Source organism: Arabidopsis thaliana, chromosome 3, assembly GCF_000001735.4.
Source record: "Arabidopsis thaliana chromosome 3, partial sequence".
Classification (NCBI taxonomy): domain Eukaryota; kingdom Viridiplantae; phylum Streptophyta; class Magnoliopsida; order Brassicales; family Brassicaceae; genus Arabidopsis; species Arabidopsis thaliana.
This window is the reverse complement of record NC_003074.8, coordinates 354,358-374,772: the sequence shown is the minus strand read 5'-3', so window position 1 is coordinate 374,772 and position 20,415 is coordinate 354,358. Positions and strand designations below refer to the sequence as shown.

At 39.6% G+C, this 20,415-nt stretch overlaps 7 protein-coding genes across 13 annotated transcripts; 3 read left to right on the top strand and 4 right to left on the bottom strand.

Annotated features, from left to right (window-relative positions):
- The first annotated feature begins 967 nt into the window (after nucleotides 1–967).
- Nucleotides 968–4,105, top strand: scpl25 (serine carboxypeptidase-like 25). The gene is made up of 8 exons (NM_111077.4): nucleotides 968–1,400; nucleotides 2,156–2,359; nucleotides 2,445–2,620; nucleotides 2,694–2,993; nucleotides 3,133–3,263; nucleotides 3,353–3,448; nucleotides 3,539–3,644; nucleotides 3,728–4,105. The coding sequence occupies exons 1-8, from the start codon at nucleotides 1,136–1,138 to the stop codon at nucleotides 3,869–3,871; spliced, it is 1,422 nt and encodes a 473-aa protein (NP_186860.1). The 5' UTR covers nucleotides 968–1,135; the 3' UTR covers nucleotides 3,872–4,105.
- Nucleotides 4,106–4,288: 183 nt separating this feature from the next.
- On the top strand, nucleotides 4,289–5,933 carry AT3G02100 (UDP-Glycosyltransferase superfamily protein; the record flags this gene model as incomplete). The annotated part of the gene is made up of 3 exons (NM_111076.1): nucleotides 4,289–4,811; nucleotides 4,964–5,387; nucleotides 5,486–5,933. 3 exons carry the CDS (start codon nucleotides 4,289–4,291, stop codon nucleotides 5,931–5,933), a joined length of 1,395 nt encoding a protein of 464 aa, NP_186859.1.
- On the bottom strand, nucleotides 5,862–9,236 carry MPPBETA (Insulinase (Peptidase family M16) protein). 2 transcript variants are annotated; one of them, NM_111075.3, is made up of 9 exons: nucleotides 8,478–9,236; nucleotides 7,821–7,985; nucleotides 7,593–7,730; nucleotides 7,362–7,513; nucleotides 7,161–7,269; nucleotides 6,936–7,034; nucleotides 6,705–6,770; nucleotides 6,446–6,553; nucleotides 5,862–6,333 (listed from the first exon to the last, which is right to left on the bottom strand). In NM_111075.3, the coding sequence occupies exons 1-9, from the start codon at nucleotides 9,147–9,149 to the stop codon at nucleotides 6,247–6,249; spliced, it is 1,596 nt and encodes a 531-aa protein (NP_186858.1). In that variant the 5' UTR covers nucleotides 9,150–9,236; the 3' UTR covers nucleotides 5,862–6,246. The 2 variants fall into 2 exon arrangements, with proteins under 2 accessions (NP_186858.1, NP_850500.1); NM_180169.1 differs by having other exon boundaries at nucleotides 6,442–6,553; nucleotides 8,478–9,224.
- A 160-nt stretch (nucleotides 9,237–9,396) lies between these two features.
- Nucleotides 9,397–10,892, top strand: AT3G02080 (Ribosomal protein S19e family protein). Its single transcript, NM_111074.4, has 4 exons — nucleotides 9,397–9,695; nucleotides 10,099–10,189; nucleotides 10,275–10,458; nucleotides 10,563–10,892. The coding sequence occupies exons 1-4, from the start codon at nucleotides 9,612–9,614 to the stop codon at nucleotides 10,633–10,635; spliced, it is 432 nt and encodes a 143-aa protein (NP_186857.1). The 5' UTR covers nucleotides 9,397–9,611; the 3' UTR covers nucleotides 10,636–10,892.
- A 105-nt stretch (nucleotides 10,893–10,997) lies between these two features.
- AT3G02070 (Cysteine proteinases superfamily protein) lies at nucleotides 10,998–13,852 on the bottom strand. 2 transcript variants are annotated; one of them, NM_001337380.1, is made up of 11 exons: nucleotides 13,695–13,852; nucleotides 13,262–13,432; nucleotides 13,104–13,177; nucleotides 12,866–12,920; nucleotides 12,683–12,757; nucleotides 12,425–12,498; nucleotides 12,276–12,324; nucleotides 11,944–12,028; nucleotides 11,771–11,827; nucleotides 11,622–11,687; nucleotides 10,998–11,233 (listed from the first exon to the last, which is right to left on the bottom strand). In NM_001337380.1, the coding sequence occupies exons 2-10, from the start codon at nucleotides 13,403–13,405 to the stop codon at nucleotides 11,641–11,643; spliced, it is 660 nt and encodes a 219-aa protein (NP_001319447.1). In that variant the 5' UTR covers nucleotides 13,406–13,432; nucleotides 13,695–13,852; the 3' UTR covers nucleotides 10,998–11,233; nucleotides 11,622–11,640. The 2 variants fall into 2 exon arrangements, with proteins under 2 accessions (NP_001319447.1, NP_186856.1); NM_111073.4 differs by lacking the exon at nucleotides 10,998–11,233 and having other exon boundaries at nucleotides 11,344–11,687.
- Nucleotides 13,853–13,883: 31 nt separating this feature from the next.
- Nucleotides 13,884–15,857, bottom strand: AT3G02065 (P-loop containing nucleoside triphosphate hydrolases superfamily protein). Of its 3 annotated transcripts, NM_202479.2 has the most exons (3): nucleotides 15,777–15,857; nucleotides 15,604–15,712; nucleotides 13,884–15,522 (listed from the first exon to the last, which is right to left on the bottom strand). In NM_202479.2, the coding sequence occupies exons 2-3, from the start codon at nucleotides 15,635–15,637 to the stop codon at nucleotides 14,039–14,041; spliced, it is 1,518 nt and encodes a 505-aa protein (NP_974208.1). In that variant the 5' UTR covers nucleotides 15,638–15,712; nucleotides 15,777–15,857; the 3' UTR covers nucleotides 13,884–14,038. The 3 variants fall into 3 exon arrangements, with proteins under 3 accessions (NP_974208.1, NP_001030621.1, NP_850499.1); NM_001035544.2 differs by lacking the exon at nucleotides 15,777–15,857 and having other exon boundaries at nucleotides 15,604–15,743; NM_180168.2 differs by having other exon boundaries at nucleotides 13,884–15,822.
- Nucleotides 15,858–15,939: 82 nt separating this feature from the next.
- Nucleotides 15,940–20,413, bottom strand: AT3G02060 (DEAD/DEAH box helicase; the record flags this gene model as incomplete). Of its 3 annotated transcripts, none has more annotated exons than NM_001337379.1 (14): nucleotides 15,940–16,212; nucleotides 16,308–16,555; nucleotides 16,646–17,002; nucleotides 17,213–17,257; nucleotides 17,384–17,557; nucleotides 17,631–17,717; nucleotides 17,828–17,989; nucleotides 18,116–18,186; nucleotides 18,369–18,508; nucleotides 18,593–18,717; nucleotides 18,811–18,945; nucleotides 19,124–19,369; nucleotides 19,437–19,662; nucleotides 19,763–20,413. In NM_001337379.1, 13 exons carry the CDS (start codon nucleotides 20,362–20,364, stop codon nucleotides 16,454–16,456), a joined length of 2,472 nt encoding a protein of 823 aa, NP_001326158.1. In that variant the 3' UTR covers nucleotides 15,940–16,212; nucleotides 16,308–16,453. The 3 variants fall into 3 exon arrangements, with proteins under 3 accessions (NP_001326158.1, NP_001078092.1, NP_566160.1); NM_001084623.1 differs by having other exon boundaries at nucleotides 19,763–20,361; NM_111072.2 differs by having other exon boundaries at nucleotides 15,966–16,215.
- Between the last annotated feature and the right edge of the window lie 2 nt (nucleotides 20,414–20,415).

The window sequence follows — 20,415 nt, the reverse complement described above, 5'->3', positions numbered from 1 at the left end:
CATTGGATAGTTTAATTCCTTCTGTAGGTTCAATTGAAAACCTTGCTTTTGTGTTGCAGCATACAATGCACAAAGGCTTGTTCAGAGACCAATTGGCATGCCTAAGGAGAAATACACGCACTTTACAAATATGGTTATTTAGAGGATTAAGAGTTTCACAATGACTATAGAACCCCATAATCCAAGGCGAAGACATCTAATTCATATCACAAGAGAAATGTTTATTGCAAAATGTTATGACCTAATGTAGCACCTATGCTTTACCTACTTTTAAGTTATTTCTTGTTTATATTTTGGAAATTATCAGTTTACTAGCATTTTCGATCATATCGTTTTAAGACACTGTAACCACACATTTCTTGGAGTATTTGTAATATGTGTGTGTACATGCATGTGGTGTATGTATATATGGACACTCACGATTGATTTAATGCTCTGTCATATCAAATAACGTATTTACTATTACAAGCTGGTGGTGTCATTGAAGTCATCATTGTATCTTCTTCCAAATTCATAAAGTTACTGTCACTGATACTATTGGTGGGCCATTTTTTACCATCACCCATTTTTCACTACTATTTATCTTTTCTTCAAAAATGTTTTCAGCATAAAAAAACATATTTGGAAAGATAGACGCAAACCTACGCCAAGAAAAGAGAACTCCAAGTCTCCAACCTAATAATTAGCATTAGCATTTAAAAACAAAACCGCGTGTCCATTTCATGTTTTTATGCTGTGTAATAACATATTGCTGCGAAGTACAAGCTATGCAAATTGGTATTACATGAGTTTGAGTTAGGATACAAGTTTTTTAGTCAATTGTACTAATCAAACTGCCAAAACAATTAGTTCCCCAGCTCTAATTTTTTTTGTTACCTTTCCATTATTTTCGAGTAAATATGATACTGAATAACTTATTATACATAGTTTCAGTTTGTTTATCATAATTTGTTTTTTTTTTTGAATTTATATCATAAAATATTTCAATGTCATTTAAATATTATCCTGATTTCGTCTATCTCTCTCTCTCTCTCTCTCTCTCTCTATTTAAGACAAGCTAAAGGTAGAACTGTAGAGGCCAATCTCAAAAAGTCTCCGACACTCTCTAGATTTCCTTTGCTCCTTCGTTCTGGCCATGGCAATGGCAAAACTCGCAATTTTCACCACTCTTATGGCCATACTCGTAATGACATCTCAAGGAAGGATTCCAACAGAAGGAGGAGAGAAAGAAGCAGAGGCTGACAGAATTACGTCACTTCCAGGTCAGCCTAACGTCACGTTCGAGCAGTTTTCCGGCTACGTCACCGTCGATAAACTCTCCGGAAGATCACTCTTTTATTGGCTCACTGAAGCTTCTGACCTCCCTCTCTCCAAACCTCTCGTAATTTGGCTCAACGGAGGTTAATTTTTACCAACCATTTGTTTTCTTTTTATACATTCTTTGTGGTTACTATTAGCTTTTTTTTGGAAACTGAATTATTTACCTAACAACATTATAATTTCGCTAGATCTATTTTAGCTAACCAACTAATCTCTGTCACACTTCTTGTATGGGTTTGCAAGTAAATGTTTTTATTTAATACTTATTTATAAACCACTCTTTATCCATGAAACTGGACTTATTTATCTATTTTGTTTATATCTTTCTAATTTACTTTATTTTGGTTTGGCCTACTTAGGCATGGGAATAATGCCCTAACTACTAATGGAGACTCACCATTTATTTGATCCAAAAATTCTCAAATAATATCGAGTATAAAAACAATAATGCGACATCTATATGTTACATACATGTATCATATGAAATGATATCGTAATGCTTAATTTATTATGCATGCATTCAATAGATCGCTGTATTTTCTTGTTAGATACGTATAATATAGACAAAATTATGTTGTAAATTGCTGGAAAAAAGTTATATCATTAAATGCAATTTCCAAACTGACATTGAGACGCTATTAATACACAACTAACTTTTGGTCTCTTTTTGTTCACACTTAAATTCAACCTCTATCAATTTTTAATTTTTGGGGGTAAATTACTCAACCCCCCTATCAAACTCTATCAGTCTATCTCTTTAGTAGTTTCTAATTATTCGTGTTAATCGTAAAAAATAATTAATGAACTCTAATTGAGATTTACATTTAATTATTAGGACCGGGATGTTCGTCGGTAGCGTACGGTGCGTCGGAGGAGATTGGACCATTCAGGATAAGCAAAGGTGGTTCCGGTTTGTATCTCAACAAGTTCGCATGGAACTCAATCTCCAATCTCTTGTTCCTCGAAGCTCCCGCCGGCGTCGGCTTCTCTTACACTAACCGCTCCTCCGATCTCTTCAACACCGGTGATCGCCGTACCGGTAATTTTAAATTAAACCAACTCCATCTACGGTTTATCTTAACCGAGTTTCGGTTCTTGAGGCTCTGTTTCTCTGTATATTGCAGCCAAAGATTCACTTCAGTTTCTTATTCAATGGCTTCACCGGTTTCCGAGATACAACCACCGGGAAATCTACATCACCGGCGAGAGTTACGCCGGACATTACGTTCCTCAGCTGGCCAAAGAGATCATGAATTACAACAAACGATCAAAGAATCCGTTAAATCTCAAAGGAATCATGGTAATTAAGAAACCAAAATACTCTGTTTTTCATTACCAAAAGAATGGTGTTTGTAACCGCTGCGTTTTTGTAGGTTGGAAACGCGGTGACGGACAATCACTATGATAACCTAGGAACGGTTTCGTATTGGTGGAGCCACGCGATGATCTCTGATCGGACGTATCATCAGTTGATAAGCACTTGCGATTTTAGTCGTCAGAAGGAATCTGATGAATGCGAAACCCTTTATTCTTACGCTATGGAGCAGGAGTTTGGTAACATTGATCAGTACAACATCTATGCGCCGCCGTGTAACAAGTCAAGCGACGGTGGTGGTAGCTACAATGGTTCTTCCGGCCGCCGGAGTATGCGGCTTCCTCACCTTCCCCACTCCGTAAGAATTTGTCTCCTCTGTTTCTTCTTTTACTTGGTTGATCCGGTTATGTTGTTATTTTGTTTCAATGTGATAATGTATTACTAGTTATCTGTGGTTTAGTTTTGAATAATTTTGGTTTTCCGGTTCTTGGGAGTAGGTATTGAGGAAAATTTCCGGTTATGATCCATGTACCGAGAGATATGCAGAGATCTATTATAACCGGCCTGATGTTCAGAAAGCTCTTCACGCCAACACCACCAAGATTCCGTATAAATGGACAGCTTGCAGGTTCGTACCAAAATTGAGATAGTGTTAAATATCTTTGTTGAACAATAAGTTGGTTTTAAAGTTAGAATTGTTTAATTTTTGTGTGGCAGTGAGGTGCTAAACCGGAATTGGAACGACACAGATTCAACGGTTCTCCCTATATACCGGGAAATGATTGCCGGCGGAATTAGAGTTTGGGTTTTCAGGTCTGCAAATTTTTGTTTCTTTCTGAAAAATATTGTTAGTGCCAAAATTTATGACTGACTGTTATAACCCGTGATAACTTTTTGGTTCAGTGGTGACGTCGATTCAGTTGTACCAGTGACAGCTACTAGATACTCACTAGCAAGACTTAGTTTGAGTACCAAACTTCCTTGGTATCCTTGGTATGTCAAGAAACAGGTATGTGTAAAGAAAACCCGAATCTTGTTTGGTTATCTCTGGTTTGACAAAGAAATCGATTTGAACCGAAATTGTGGATTTAGGTTGGAGGATGGACGGAAGTGTATGAAGGACTAACGTTCGTGACGGTTAGAGGAGCAGGTCACGAGGTGCCATTGTTCAAGCCACGTGCTGCTTTTGAGCTTTTTAAGTATTTCTTGAGAGGCAAGCCACTTCCAAAGGCTTAAAAAAATTGAAGTCAAGAGAGAGATTGTAACATTTGAAATCATGCCCGAGAAAAATGAAAATGTAAAGTTTGGGTTATGAGATGGTATTTAATTAAATCTAGTCTATTAATGACAGCAAGTATTTAATTATTTAGCCTATAATTGTTTTACGTTTACATTCTCCTAAGTCCTGAAGGCCTTCATCAATTTGTTTCCCATATTCACATGAGAAAATGCTAGTTTGGTGTGTCATTAACTAAGCTCATTTGCTCTCTTGTTATACACAAGTCAAACTTGGGATCAAACTTGTCTTGATTCCTAAAGAAAAACGACAAAATCAATTAGAATTAGTTGTCGAGTCATTCCGTCTTAATCTTGTAAATTTTCCTATAAATGAATGAATTTTTATGTATATATAGACAATAACTCAAAATACATATGGATAATAACTCAAATAAAAGAATGGGAAGGCCACATGTTGTGGTCATACCTTACCCTGCACAAGGTCATGTTCTTCCTCTAATAAGTTTCTCACGTTACCTTGCGAAACAAGGAATCCAAATTACATTCATAAACACCGAGTTTAACCATAACCGCATCATCAGTTCCTTACCCAATTCACCTCATGAAGATTATGTTGGGGATCAGATCAATCTTGTTTCAATCCCTGACGGTTTAGAAGATTCACCAGAAGAGAGGAACATTCCAGGGAAGTTGTCGGAGTCTGTTTTGCGTTTTATGCCTAAAAAAGTAGAGGAATTGATCGAGAGGATGATGGCAGAAACTAGCGGTGGTACGATCATTAGCTGCGTTGTAGCGGATCAGAGCTTGGGATGGGCAATTGAAGTTGCAGCTAAGTTTGGGATCAGACGCACCGCGTTTTGTCCTGCTGCAGCTGCGTCTATGGTTCTTGGATTTAGTATTCAAAAACTTATCGATGATGGTCTCATAGATTCTGATGGTAAGAACAAATATAACCTTTTGTTTCAAAATTTAATAGTATCATATTAAGTGATGTTTTTGGAAAATGGTCATGTTTTATTTTATTTGATGATTCATTGGTAGAAGAATTTTGAAAAAGATGCGTTATATAGCTATTGTTTCTTTATGTAGGGACTGTGAGAGTAAATAAGACAATTCAACTATCTCCCGGGATGCCAAAGATGGAAACAGACAAGTTTGTGTGGGTTTGTCTGAAGAACAAAGAATCTCAGAAAAACATATTCCAACTTATGCTTCAAAACAATAACTCGATCGAGTCAACGGATTGGTTGTTGTGTAACTCTGTCCATGAACTTGAAACTGCAGCATTTGGATTGGGCCCGAATATAGTACCAATTGGGCCCATTGGTTGGGCTCATAGTCTTGAAGAGGGATCCACGTCACTAGGAAGCTTTTTACCTCATGACCGGGATTGTCTAGATTGGTTGGACCGGCAGATTCCCGGTTCGGTTATATATGTTGCCTTTGGGAGTTTTGGGGTCATGGGCAACCCTCAGTTAGAAGAGCTAGCAATTGGTCTAGAGCTTACCAAGAGGTAATGATTTGGACATAACCGGGTTTGTGTGTTCCGGTTTACCCTACTTACTCTATGCGTGTCTATTATGTAATAAGTTATGTTGATCCATTCACCAGGCCAGTTTTGTGGGTCACTGGTGATCAACAACCAATCAAACTTGGGTCGGATCGAGTCAAAGTGGTGAGATGGGCTCCACAACGGGAGGTCCTTTCTTCTGGAGCCATTGGGTGTTTTGTGAGCCATTGTGGATGGAATTCAACTCTGGAAGGAGCCCAAAATGGCATACCATTTCTATGCATCCCTTATTTTGCAGACCAATTTATCAACAAAGCATATATATGCGATGTGTGGAAGATTGGATTAGGACTTGAAAGAGACGCACGAGGAGTGGTTCCGAGGTTAGAGGTTAAGAAGAAGATCGATGAGATCATGAGAGACGGTGGAGAGTATGAAGAACGAGCTATGAAGGTTAAAGAGATTGTGATGAAAAGTGTTGCAAAAGATGGAATATCTTGTGAGAATCTTAATAAATTTGTCAACTGGATCAAATCACAAGTGAATTGATAGAGTTTCACAAGAAGAAATGAAATGTATCCAATTCAAGTTTTCAACCAAACATCAAAGAACTTATTAGTATGTGTATGGGAAAATTATGAAGAGAACAAAAAAAACACACACAGAGGATCTCTAGCATTTTTCCAGTAGAGGACAAAGAGTAAATGGTACACTTATTTTACCAGCGATGATGGTAAATTATGAAGATACAGTAAGAAAAACTCAAAAATAATGAATCCATCATCACCTCGTTCTGCTCTCTCCGCCTACGGAATCTCCCCGTGGGCGAACCTTGCGATTCAGTGACCTTTATTTCAGAGCCTTAGTACCGGTTCCAGTAGGTTCTGCGTCTGAATTTGTTGTAGTCTGGCAAATCTTGGATTGGACCAATAGCTGAGATTGCAATGTCCTGCACATAATCCCAAAAATCACCTTAATCACTCTTGACGTTTGTACTCTTGTTTAGCAGTCTAATCCTTGGAGGATAGAGAGAGCAAGAGGGAGAGAGAAATAGAACTTACTTTGTCATAGATATATTTGTTGGCAACACGTTTTACCGTGCTGGCATCAACAGCATCGATCCTAGCAAAGAGTTCAGCGGTTGGGATTCTACGCCCATAGGTCAGCAGCTGCATTTAGAACAAAAATCCAGGCGTTTTATTAGAATGATTTTGAAGATAAACACCAACTATAAGGAAAGTCAAGGTTTGTTATCTTTGACCAATGCATTTATAAACTTATAAGTTCTAAATTAAGATGCTTAAATGATTCATCGCATACCTGACGACCAATATCTTCAGCAATTGGGCTGGTTCCATCCATGTGAAGTAACAATGATGATTTCAGCTGCAGAGAAATTTAAAATCAGTTGGCATTTAAAATCTATCTACAAATAAGTAAGGAGTTCGAAGAAACAGGAGGAAAAGAAAAAAAAAACTTTAAACAGATCACATTTGTAACTAGCTTAAAGCTGAATCTTGGGAAAGAGAGAAAGAACAGTTGGGCGTTTACCTGATTTCGTGCACGTGTCACATCAGCGTCTGAAACTCGGTAGGCCAGCTTGGTTACCTCATACATAATGGCATATGATAAATCATCCAAGCAATCGGCCTGAAAAAAGTACCTTACAAGATGTTAAAAGAGATATAATACGAGGCATTCATGAGATGAAACTGCTAATATTGACAAATACAAGAAAGAGATGAAACTAAGATAGCTATGGAGTTCTGGGTTGACCTTGGCAACTGCATAAACGCCGAACAGTCCAGTATCCTTGTAGTTAGTGTTGAATGCCATTATGCTTTCTGCTATTTCATTAATGGCAACCCTCTGGGTCAGGTCAGAACTGCACATAGAACCATAATGTTCATCAACACATTGCGAAATAGCTTTTCATTAAATCCATCATTAGAAATATTAGCCAGAGAGTAAACTCACCCCACGTGTTTTCCACCACCAACATTTTTGTTCCACGAACCCAACATAGTTTGCATAACCATAAGAGCAACGGAATCTGGATCAGTCCAAGATGCTCCCTCAAAGGCAACAGCAAATTGTGCAAGGGGTAGGTCGTCATCAATCATTCGGACCTGAGAAGAATTTCACGGACTAAAGAATTTAGAAAGATGGAACATTGCATATAACAAAATCATATGGTTGTGTCCTTACCTCAGAACCAGTAAAACTAGCAGGTTCATTGGCAACCAGTTGAGAAGTAGTTGTTGGATCAGACGACAACTTGGTAAATAGCTTCTTCACTTGCTCAACAACTTCCTCATGCTTAACAGCTCCTGCAGCAGCAATCACCTGAAAATGTTTTGGATGAACCAAGATAAGAATCCTAAAAAATTCAATAAGTGATTGTAGGAAATGATAAGAAGTAACCAAAATCTATACCATCCTGGAAGCAGTGTAGTGAGTCTTAATGTAGTTCTGTAGATCCTCTCTGGTGATCGATTTGACGTTCTGAGCAGGTCCCAAAATAGTTCTTCCAAGGGGTGTGTATTGGAATGCAGTGGCATGTAAATGGTCAAGAACCACTTCATCGGTTTGTCCCTCCACCTACGACCAAACCAATTATCAAAAAACTAAAGCTTAATGTGTATTCTATCTTTAACTGATTAAAGAAACAAATAACTCTAACCAACACGTAGAGCAGAGTACCAAGCGCTCTAGTATCTCCCTTCATGCACATTTCCCAACAACAATACGACCAACATATGACTAAGCCAATAAAACCAAAACATGCGAGAGATAATCCAAAAACAGAACAAAGTTTTCATTTTTAGAGCAATGGTTTATATAAACACAATAACATCTCTCTATAGAACATGTGCTTATGCCAATACAACCTTAAAAAAAGGGAAGATAACTTAAGAACATACTAAAGTTTTCATTTTTAGGCAGGCACACGGGAAACTGAAACTAAGGGTATTGATCTAAAAAAACACAAACTACGGTCCATAGTACCACCTCACTAAAAAAAAACGAAAGATAAATCGAGGACAGAACAAAAAGTTTAGTTTTTTAAGTACAGAGATAACAAATACATACCTCTTGCATTTCCCTGAGGATGACATCTCGTTCGCGGTTAATTCTCTGTTCCTCGAACTTAGAATTCTGTAGGATATCAGCCAAGACATCCAAAGCCTGGTTCACATTGGAATCCAAAACCTTAGCATAATAAGTGGTCTGTTCCCTCGATGTATACGCGTTCAGGTGACCACCAATATCTTCGATCTCTTCCTCCAACGCTCTCACTGTACGCCTATCCGTGCCTTTGAATATCATATGCTCCAAAAAATGAGCCGTTCCGTTGGTCTCATCGGACTCAAACCGAGATCCAGCGTCGATCCAGACTCCAACGGTGGCGGTCTTAGCCGAGAGATTTGACTCAGTAGCGACTCGTAGACCATTGGGCAAGGTAGTGACACGAGTCTCCGGAGCTGACAAGATGTGATTGTGGGAAGCGAGGATCGGATGTGGAGATGCGTATTTAAGGAACCTCTTATCAGGATTCTCGAGCTTCTTGATCTTATTTTTTATAATCTCAGCCGCGTGGTCGTATGGCATAAGATGCGGCGGCGGTGGAGATAGAGCCGTCGGAGATGCGGAAGCCGGCACCGAATCGATAGCTGAAAACGAAGAGGAAGATCGTGTGGCTTGAGTGAGGAATAAACGCCTCTGAGATCGGCGAGCTAGGGACAGTAGATTCTTCATCGCCATGGCTGATGATGGCTTCTCTTCGCTCTCTCAATCTCTCTAGGGTTTGATTAAAAAGCCAAAAATGGCAGAGACGACTTGAGATGCGAACTAATAGCCAGTGGTTAAGCGATTATAAAACGACGTCATTTAATGTTACTAATTAAGAACGGTGTCGTTTAGGACATAATACTAGTCAACTGATATAATAAGGCCGTAGTAGGCGCATTATCGTATCAAAGAACATTATTCATACTGGTTAGATAGTAAGGCCGTATGAAGAATTAGGCCCATTAGTGTGGGCTGAGAACGGGTTGGATTTTTTGACCCGGATATGGGGAGAAAACCCTAATCGAAATATCGTGGCCGTATATATAAGTTTTGTTATTGGAGAATAAAAACCCTAGTCTTTGCGGAGAGAGATTCAGCTGCGTTGGGCAAAATCCCAGACGAAGATCAGTGATTAGTCTTTTGATAACTTGAGCCATGGCAACTGGTAAAACTGTGAAAGACGTCTCGCCTCATGACTTCGTCAAGGCTTATGCTTCTCATCTCAAGCGATCTGGCAAGGTTAGTGGATAAAGTCTCTTCTTTTTTGTTTGAGTAGAAATGTTCCAAGCTTTATTTGTATGTACTCGAATAAAGATGGATTAAGCTCAAATTGCAATGATTTCCATTAGTTCATAGATATTTCTGTTGATTGTTGGCATTTCTCTATAATACTTTGAATTGTGTAATGTCTGTTGAATGTATTGAAATTTTGTATATGTTGCTAATATTTATTGAATCACAAGTGTTACTCTTAGTATTTGTTAATAGACAGCTTAAGATTCAAATGCTTGGGATTAATATTGTGATTTGCTTTGTTACGTCTGTTGAATTAATTTACACTAGCAATTACAATAGCTTGAATGTCAAGCTCCACTTTTTACAATTGTTTTGGTTTTCACGAGACCATAATTGTTTGTTTCAGATCGAGCTTCCCACATGGACAGACATTGTGAAGACCGGAAAGTTGAAGGAGCTTGCACCATATGATCCTGATTGGTACTACATCAGAGCTGGTTAGTTCTCTTTCATCCTAGTTTGTCTCTTATTATCTCTATGCGTTTATAAAGTTTTCAATTAGCAAAATGACTTCTTGTGCAGCATCTATGGCAAGGAAGGTTTACCTGAGGGGAGGACTTGGTGTTGGTGCTTTCCGTAGAATCTATGGTGGAAGCAAGAGGAACGGTAGTCGCCCACCTCACTTTTGCAAAAGCAGTGGTGGTATTGCCCGTCACATCCTCCAACAGCTGGAGACAATGAACATTGTTGAGCTCGACACCAAAGGGTAACATTACTACTACTACTACTACTACTACTACTACGTTAGAGGTGTTTCTCTTTAAAAATGTTTTTATGCTAATACTAGTATCACTTTTGTTCTTCTTTCAGAGGAAGAAGGATCACTTCCAGTGGCCAAAGGGATTTGGACCAGGTTGCTGGCCGTATTGCAGTTGAACCTTGAAGATCTTAATGTTCTTTTTTGTTCTTCTTCTACTTTTGAGGCCATTGTGCTTTTAGTGTTTATCTTTACTTTTAAGAATTGTTACCATTTCATTCTCAAGACTTGCGCTCATAATGTTCAAAAATTTATCTTTTTGGCGATGGCTTTGGACATTGAAACTTATGTCTTCAACCGTATTTTTGTGTTCGTCCGATTTAAGGATAATAGGATATGGTTTCTTCATCCCTAAATTGCTAATTTCATCCTTCTTTAGTGCCACTAATCTCACTTTTATGCTTCACTTTTAACCGAAATTTCTTTGAGAGAAGAGAAGCAAAGATTAGATATCTTCATCACATTATATTCTTTGTTGTATTCTCTCCATTCATAGGCAAAGAGATGTCATCTTTCTTCAATATCATAGCTAGCTTTTGGTTTCCTTAGAGATAGCCTCGACCTTTCTTATTCCAAACTAGCAATGATGCTCTCTGTTGCTCTCGGCGGAAGATGTAGCCAGTCCCAACGTACATTGGACTTTGAAGTAGTCCATCCAAAACTCTCATGAATCATGATACTAACATGAAAGTAGACAGTGTTGTAGTTCGTATAACGACATGGTCTGCGGGAGATAAACAGTTCATCTTTCAAATGCACAAGAAGAAATTTCGAAGGACAAAAGGACAAAACTGAATCTTATATGGATAATATGATTTTGGACTGGATAATTCATGGAAATCCAGGTTTCATACCAACCAAAAACTTCCCTTATTGCTTCTGATAAGCTTTAAAAAGGGCCCATCAAATTCAAGAGATTCTCCACTAAGGTTATGGAAACTGTCATATTTTCTTTGTCTCGGTCCGACTATATCATATTCGGCTTTAAAATGTTACAGCTCAAGCGAGTTCGTAAGTAGTATACAGAGGTGTAAAGGAAGAGTTTTCGCGTATGAGACGGTAGACTTATCACAAACTGACTGAAAAATAGTTGAAGGGTCTTAATATAATACATGTATGGTGGCGTGCCTTCTAGAACAACCAATGTTTTCTCTTTGGCTTATGCTGAACTGGAGCAGCTACACTCAAAAAGGAAGATCATAATCAGTGTCATCAAGCACAAAGCCACCATTTCGTTACATTTCCAAAGGACAAAACAAACCTTGAATATCGTATAAAGAGTTATAATGCACCTCTGACCAGAAACTTAACCATAACACTGCACAATAGCAAACATAAAGAGTCACAACTTGTAAAACTGTATTTGTCAGATGTCACTTCATATCAAAAAGCGATATGCGAAAGTGAAAGGAAACTTTTTTTTTGTAGTCTCACCACCCTTAGGTGCTTGGTATTGAGGTATAATTTCAATGAAACAAGTGTCTCTAAAGGATGTCAGCAAGCATATCTTTGCTGCAAACTGCACAAAGGGAGATGCAAAGGAAATTTTGTTAGAAAAGAAAGGAAAATTACTGGCTATTTCTCATAAGCACTAGTCCTAGTCTGTATGTGGTTAAGTTACATGGCCTCTCAGGAAATGTGAAGTGTTAATCTATGTTATGTAAACATCCAAATGGAAAAGAATCACAATTTTGTCTTCTTGAGAACTATAATAGCCATCAGGTGATATGAGAACAAAGCAAAGATCATTATTTAAGGAAACTTACCCTATCTGCCGCAGCTTGTAGGGTAATATGGTCTCCCCATTCTCCAAATCTGTCATTTAAGTAATTATGAGTATGAAACAGAACATTCTCAAACAAACAAAGTGTAGCTTATATGCGTAATGAGAAAAGAATCTGTTTGCAAAACATACTTTCCCATCTTCTTGTAATATCGTTTGTATTTCATCGGAACATAACTTTCATACATAGAACGACACTCTTTGAGCTGCAATAAGAAGAAAAAAGAACAACTAGGAAAATGAGATACGAAGAGAGATGTGAGCACCTAACTTTCAAACAGATATAAGAATAAGTCCAACTGCTACAATGGATTAATAATGAACATAAAACACGATCATATAGTAGATGGCTGCCTTTGTTCATCGGTCAGAACTCATAAGACACTTCACCTGTTTAACAACTTCTCTCCTCACTTGCTTGTGGTACTCTGGAGATCGGTATAACTGGTCAGAAAGGGCTCGGAACTGAAAAGACACTCACAATTCACAATAAGATATAAAAAACCGAGTAGAGGGGGAGAGAGAGAACAGAATGAGATGAAGAAGATTGTTTCAAATGTAACCTCCATTCACCTGGCAGTTTCCATCACCAGAGACCTTCAACTCACACAAACCGTAAACATTTAACCTACATAGACAATTAAACTTAAGAATTAACAATCAACATCTGAAAGAAAGCCTCATACGGTATTACTCTCAGTTTGTCTTTCTAGGAACAAACACTATACAATGATTACACTAACATATTCACAACAATAGTGAGCGTCCTAGATATATATATTGAGCAAAGGGAAGAGAGCATCAGAAATACCTTTGAAGAAGGCGTTGGTGATCCAAGGTGGCATCATTTAAGTTGGGAATATAACAATTTATTCGTGGAACATGCTGCAACCCAAGAGCAAATATAGGTATCCAGGGAGAGAACTAAGCATGTACAAAGGTTTCATTCGGGACTCAAACAAAACTTACAGGGACGGGAGCAAGATTTGAGAGGCGTCTGCCGACCGCACCGTCTAGTTTAGAGTACTCTTCAGATAACATAAAAGCAATCATCCGATCATCTTCCGTATCCTTTTTACTGCTCCAAGAGGTTGAACTCGAAGAGTCTCCCATGTTTAAAAGCTCGTTCCTTACTAATTGCTTCAAGAGGTGCAAATGGGACACAAATGAATTGAATTGTTCAATGATTTGAGTTATGAACATAACACAATATTTGAGTTCTTCATGAGGAAAAATTGATTAATATATCCAGACAATATCACGGAAAGCAAAGTGTATATGTACATAACAAGGGGACGAAATAAATGAATCGATTGGATCTGGGAATGCGCCAATCATCGGACGATCGGATCTAAAACAGATGGAAAGAATTAAGGATTCTAAAGAGCAGAAAAGTTGAAACCTTTCGGGGCCAAGGAGACAGGAAGAGATACGATCTTTTCTTTGACGGCTTCAAAGGTTGGTCCAATGTTCGGCTTTTTTCGCCACTTAATTAAAGACAATGGCAGTTGGAACCGCGTTCTTTTGTCCCACCCGTAAGTCAAAACTCCCTTCTTTTTTATTGGCACATTCCACTTTTTAATCGGAAGAGAAGTAACTTTATGTTTATCCAAAAACGTTCGACAAATCACAAGTCATTATGCTTTCTTTGCAGAGTTAAACCCTTAATTTTTTCTATTCGTCAATGCTCTCAAGTCTTCCTTTCTTTCTTAATTTACAACAACATTCGGATCCAGGTCATACATCTCAGTACCCAACCCTTCTCTTCTTGTTGTGCATTTCCCTGGATGTCAAATTGATAAGTTCCTTAGGTATGGCTGCTCCACTACTTTTTAAAGCGGCAACTAAATCAGGGAATAGGTTCCTGTCGTCCTCATTCACAAACACAATGGCAGTGCCCTTCTCTCCCATCCTAGAGGCCCTGCCAATTACATGTATGTACTCCTTGATGGTACTAGGCATGTCAAACACTATCACCTGCCTTACCACCAATAGGTCAACTCCTCGGCCTAGAACTCCCGTTGATACAAGAACTGGCACCTCTCCACCCAAAAACGATCCCATTACGTCTCTCCTCTCCTTCATTGGCTTCTCCCCATGGATCGATAGAGCTTTTACCCCCGTGACAACAGTTATGGCATTAGCCAGGAGATCTGCTCCAACTCTCGAACTCACATAAACAACAGCGGGGGGCTTGAAATGGTTTTGACTTCTGAGTATATCAAACAGCTTCTGTTTCTTTTGCTTTGCATCTACCCAGATGGCCAATTGGTTGACAGCCTTGTTAGGCTTGTTGGGATTACCTATGGATACCAAAATGATTTCCTTGGCTAGAGACCCTCCCACCTTCTCCACCTCTCTTGAGATCGTCGCAGAGAACAGCAAGACCTGTGGTTGTGACAAGGCCTGAAATATCTGCATCACCTGATCTCTGAAGCCTCTCTGAAGCATGCAGTCAACTTCATCCAGCACAAACGTCATGATGTTATCTAGTTCAATGGTGTGCTTTGATAGAAGGTCCACCACCCGGCCTGGGGTACCAATGATCAATTCAACACCTTGCTGAATGCGGTAGAGTTGTCCAGACATGGGATCACCACCTACAACGAGTGCAGTCTTAAATGGCAGTCCCTTTCCGAGCATTTTTGCCTGATCTTCAACTTGGACACAGAGCTCTCTCGTTGGAGCCAAAACCATAGCCAAGGGGTTCCTCCTCTGGTCTGAGGGATGCTCAGAGTGATACGTTGTGCAACGAGAAATAATAGGAACAAGAAAAGAAGCTGTTTTCCCAGAGCCGGTGTCGGCTGAGGCGAGCAGACTTTTGCCGGTTAAAGCAGCTGGAATTGCTTGCATCTGGATAGGAGTAGGAAAGTCATAGCCAGCCGTTTCTAAGTTGAGAAGAAGCTTAGGAGGAAGTCCACATGAAGTGAAAGTCAAGACAGGTGGAGGGACTGCTGATCCTTGTCCTTGGACATGAATATCAAGCTTTCTTCTAAGTAGTTGAGCATCGTGGGAAGAAGATCCTGGGTCTCTAACATAGAAGCACTCATCTGTGGCAGGAAAAACTCTAGCGCTGTCAACCCTTCTCAGGAGTGCTTGCTTACACTCGAGGCTGCAGACGTCATCATTGGTCTCGTCACATATGTACTCACCATAACGACTGCAGATAACACATTTAGGTTCCCCGGAAAGAGGGGCTCTTTGATCTATAGACTTTTGTTTAACAACATCTACAACAAAGAGAATACAAAAGCGGCGGATGAGTAAGCTCTGTGGAGGGTTACGAATTACTATTAGGTACACAGACTAACCAGAGTTGTGCGGGACGCAGCCTTCTTCGTTCATTATTCAGAATCGACATGCACAAGATGAATCAGGTCGACGAAAGGAAAATACCTAACACATGGAACCAGAGTTCCCCTGCAACAAGATATCAATCTCAATGCAATAGAATCAAATCAAATCATCAAGGAGAGATATATACCCAATAGATTCGCAAACAGAAGGATTTTCCGATCGAAAGGTGGATTGGTTAATCGCAAGTGGGCGGCGAGACGAAGATGATGAACAAGACAATTGGGCCCGGAAGGATATAGGACATCTAAATGGGCTTTTTACTGGGCCATAAACAATTATGTTCATAGATTTCCTTCTTACACTATTAAATTCCCATAGGACATCTAAATGGGCTTTTTACTGAGCCATAAACAATTATGTTCATAGATTTCCTTCTTACACTATTGAATTCCCACAATATACACATATAGATTTCCAAAACTTTCCCAACTCGTAGTTGGTTGATGATCTCAACGTCAAATATGGCCCAGCGTTATGCTTATGCCACCTGTTGCATCTTTGGAATTCCGTTTTCATTTTTCATCATCAGAGATAAGAAGAAGCATGTAGACAAGTGTGGGTAGCTGCTGCGAAAAGAAGAAGAGAGGAAGTATTAGGAAAATGCCACCGCTGTTGAAACTTAAGTTGATGCAATCAGAATGAGACGTATGTACTGTACCTCATTAAAATGCTGCCCTTGTAGATATTTATGCAAATATTATTCTCCTCTCTTCTCTTCTATTCTGTGAAGAAAGCTTCACAGCAACACAATTGCTGAGGGCGTCTCTCTTCCTTTAACACGCAAGAGAAACTGACAAGGGGGAACTAATATTTGATAAGAGCAGGAAGTGATGCATGAAGTTCTGACAAGCACTGGAACATCCAGTTCAGTAACTGTTCTCTTGGTAGCTCCAACAGAAGTTCCGCCTGCACATATCATGTAAAGCCCTTAAGTTCATCTTAAGCGTCTCCTGAAATTGATTATGCAAAAACCACTAATTTACTCTCTTTAAGTACCATTATTTGATCTCCTTCATATATCAAGGAGCTTCGGTAAACGTCACAAGTCATGGAATCTGTGATCAGCTTGAACACCTTCTTACTCATATTTGTTTTCATGACAACCATCTTGCCTGATGCATAAATTCTGTTTACTCCAAGATCAGCCGCCATGCGTCTCACATACAGCTTCTTTAAAATGATTTCCATGGAGTAAGGCTCTTTCCCATATTGGCGACGCAGGTTCTCTGTAAATTGCATTAGACTCCACATATCTTTCTCTGCTGCTTTTTCAGCTTCATGAATGATCTCCATCGGATTTTCCAGGTAATTTACATACTCCGAGGGTAGCCGGGGATTTATATTTATGTCAATCTGGAAAACAGAGCAAAAACAGGAATTAGAAAGGCATTAATTGCTACAGTTCGAGGCATAACAACTGCATAGAGATTTGAAGTTCTCCAGTTCTCTTGCACAAGCAACAGACCTACTACTAACTATCGTATTTAGCCTTCATTTTGAAAACATTTTGATCTTGTGTCATTTTTAATCTAAAGCAGCACCTTTTGTTGAAATGGAACATACCTTCACGAGGTCATATGGAACCGAAAAAATACGGAGTTCCTCCACCTAGAAACAACCAACAAGATTGACTCATAAGTCAATAACCAAGCCAATTTTTAAAAAGGATAAACAAAAGGCTCATCAGAGTCATAATCAGTGAGAATGTCGAAGTAGACTTTATTCATAACATACCTTGGAGAGACTCTCAAAAAGCATTTCAAAGAAGAGATCGATACCGACATTTCCAACATCCCCCGTCTGTTGTTCTCCAAAGATTGTCCCAAAACCTCTTATACCCATATCCTTCTCTGCAAGTTGGAAGCCTTGTCCAAGTTCACGGCACTCTTCAAGAGCGCTAAGCCTTTCCTGCATAGTCAGCTTATACATTACATGCCAATGTTTGCCAAGGGAAGAGAGCAAATAAAGTCACCCCCAATACCAGTGCTTGATCAGAGAGCAGCGATTTATCGGGATAAAATAGGTAGGCATGAGCTTCTTTATCTGCCCGACCAACCCTTCCACGCAACTGTTGATCGCAACAAGAGGAAGATATCTAAGAAGCTACTCACAATTTGTTGTGAAAGATAACTACAATAGCAATGACGCAAAAGTAAAGTAGACAAGTAACTTTGGCACCTGGTACAACTGAGCGAGCCCAAATTGTTGAACATCCTGAATGATTATGGTATTTGCATTTTGAATATCAAGTCCGCTTTCAACAATATTAGTACATATGAGGATTTTGATCTTTCCTTGCGCAAATCTCTCCATGGTTTCCTCTAGTTGTTTCGAGTATTGCTGCGAATGCATCAATGTAGCAGGATAGCAATAACAGTGCTTAGGAGGATTCCATGAATGAAATGTGCTATATGGTATGAATGAGCATCCAAATGTCTAGTACTACTAAGAAAGGCCACAACATACCTTTCCATGTGCCATAGCAATGTCAATATCTGGAAATGCTTCTTCAAGAAAATCCATCACTTCTTCTAGTCCTGATAAAGGAGAATAAAGTGGTAAATCGATAATGGAAAAATGTAAAGGCTAACATTGAGAAAAAATATTCCATGGTCAAAAGGTTTTTCTGATTCTACTAGTCTCTGAGTTACGACCAAGAGCAAAGGTAGTCATATTAAGAGATAACGTAGAGAACGACAAATCTTTTAATGCATTCTACCTTTAATCCGAGGCAAGACATAAAAAACTTGGCCACCACGATCCAGCTCATTTTTTATTGCTTCAATCACCTTTTCCTTACGGAATGACGAAAGATGGGTTTTTATTGGAATCCTCTCCGGAGGCGGTGTGGAGATTAAACTAAAACAAAGAGGAAACAAAGGCTCATTAGTCTCATCAAATTCTATCAGTGAGCATATAATCTGAAACACATCATGTCGCAACCTAGCATCCCGGAATCCAGTCAAAGCTAAGTACAGTGTCCTTGGTATGGGTGTTGCGGACAATGTAAGCACATCCACGGATGTTTTGAAAGATGCAATCTTTTCTTTCTGCTTGACCCCAAATCTCTGTTAAGTGAACAAAGAATATCATCAACTAATCCAAGAATCAATCAGAGATTATGGCATAAACAGCTTATTTTCAACGAGATAGAACAGAACCTGCTCCTCATCAACCACAAGGAGGCCTAAATTACTGTACACAACACGGCTCCCGAGAAGTGAGTGAGTACCCACAATGATATTGAGATGTCCAGTTTTTATCATTTCCAAATACTCCTCCTTTTCAGCTTTGGTCTGCACGAAGATGTGACTATGGTCAATTCCAGGTAAAACTATGAACAACTTACACTCAGCAGACAGCAGAGGGTTTCTTTCTATGTAACCCACAACCACTAAAGTCTACAACAAAATTGAGTTTTCTGCATATCCTTTACCCGTTTTCATCTATTGTCTCAGAAACAGTGATCAATACCTGAAACCGACTTAAAAGGCCCACTTTGATGTGTGGATACAAGGAAAACCGCTCTGAGATTACATCGTAATGTTGCTTCGCCAATACAATTGTCGGTGCTAAAACCATAGCTTGTTTTCCAGTTGAGACCACACAAAAGATGGCTCGTAGAGCAACCTCTGTTTTACCAAAGCCAACATCTCCACAGATCAATCGGTCCATAGGTGTTTCTCTCTCAGTCAAATCCTTTTCAACATCCAGGAAAGCCTGCAACGAAAACTCAGCTTGAGTAAAGGAATATGAATGATGAAAAGTAAAAGATAAGCAGCAATACCTGCTTCTGGTCAGGAGTGGCGTTATAAGGAAATTGAGCCGCAAAATCAGCCATGATGGGGTTCTTCGGATATGGATATCTCTTCTGTCTAAGCCTATGAAGATATAGCTCCATCAAGTCAACGACCATTTTCTGAATTGCTACTTTTCCTTTGGTCTTTCTTCTTTCCCAAACACTAGTGTCACTCAGCCGACTCAAAGTCCGAGGCCGTTTAGTCTCATTTGGACTGATACAGAACATGAACAGAGAGTAAGAGATAAAGACAGGGACGCCAAGGAAGATAGCCACAAGCAAGTCAAAAAGTGTGAGAAAGAGGGAAGACGTACAGATTGTATCGGTAGAGCAAACGCGAGGCCTGTTTGAGGGGAAGCTTGGCCATACCATCAGCATACTCTATAAAGACATATTCGAGGGGCTCAGAGGAGTCCTTGGGGACATCAAACTTGATCCCAACAAAACGCCCAATGCCTACTTTCTTGTGCACCACATAATCACCGGAAAGGAGACTGTAAGGGTCAACCTTGTAACTAAAAGCACCGTCACCAGCAGCCTTTGTACCTTGCCTAATTCCTTTGAGCTTCTGCAGACCCCTCTCTTGTTGTTCCTTGACCATGTGAATGTACTTCTCGGCCTCCTCAGAGTCCATGGCCGGTCTAGCAGTCTCTCTCTTGCCGAGGTCACGCCGAATCCTCTCGTTGAGGAGGGAAATTGAGTCGCTTTCCGCCAATTCCGGCTTCTCTCTCCATCTGGTAGGTTTTGCGGCAGTAGCGGAGAGAGACGAAACAGCGACCAACGGAAGAAGAGATGATGACTTTCGGGTGAAGCGCCTGAGCCTGAGAGAGAAGAGCCTCCGTGGCGGAGGAAAGGAGCAAAGCTTGAGGACCAGGGGTACAGTAATCGGGTCGGGATTTGGGAGCAAAGACATCATCTTTAACAAGAACCCCAGAGGTTTTAGAAAGAGAAGTGTAGGGGATAATGA

Coding starts and splice junctions, on each gene's coding strand:
- scpl25 (NM_111077.4), top strand. CDS start 1,136: ATGGCAATGGCAAAACTCGCAATTTTCACCACTCTTATGGCCATACTC. Junction 1,401..2,155: donor CGTAATTTGGCTCAACGGAG/GTTAATTTTTAC, acceptor TTTAATTATTAG/GACCGGGATGTTCGTCGGTA. Junction 3,264..3,352: donor TATAAATGGACAGCTTGCAG/GTTCGTACCAAA, acceptor TTTGTGTGGCAG/TGAGGTGCTAAACCGGAATT.
- MPPBETA (NM_180169.1), bottom strand. CDS start 9,149: ATGGCGATGAAGAATCTACTGTCCCTAGCTCGCCGATCTCAGAGGCGT. Junction 6,554..6,704: donor CTGAAGATATTGGTCGTCAG/GTATGCGATGAA, acceptor TTCTAAATGCAG/CTGCTGACCTATGGGCGTAG. Junction 6,334..6,441: donor ATATATCTATGACAAAGTAA/GTTCTATTTCTC, acceptor GATTATGTGCAG/GACATTGCAATCTCAGCTAT.
- AT3G02080 (NM_111074.4), top strand. CDS start 9,612: ATGGCAACTGGTAAAACTGTGAAAGACGTCTCGCCTCATGACTTCGTC. Junction 10,190..10,274: donor TTGGTACTACATCAGAGCTG/GTTAGTTCTCTT, acceptor CTTCTTGTGCAG/CATCTATGGCAAGGAAGGTT. Junction 10,459..10,562: donor GTTGAGCTCGACACCAAAGG/GTAACATTACTA, acceptor TTCTTCTTTCAG/AGGAAGAAGGATCACTTCCA.
- AT3G02070 (NM_001337380.1), bottom strand. CDS start 13,405: ATGGGAGACTCTTCGAGTTCAACCTCTTGGAGCAGTAAAAAGGATACG. Junction 12,758..12,865: donor CTGGTGATGGAAACTGCCAG/GTGAATGGAGGT, acceptor GTGTCTTTTCAG/TTCCGAGCCCTTTCTGACCA. Junction 12,499..12,682: donor GGAGAGAAGTTGTTAAACAG/GTGAAGTGTCTT, acceptor TTCTTATTGCAG/CTCAAAGAGTGTCGTTCTAT.
- AT3G02065 (NM_202479.2), bottom strand. CDS start 15,637: ATGAACGAAGAAGGCTGCGTCCCGCACAACTCTG. Junction 15,523..15,603: donor CTGCGTCCCGCACAACTCTG/GTTAGTCTGTGT, acceptor TCTTTGTTGTAG/ATGTTGTTAAACAAAAGTCT.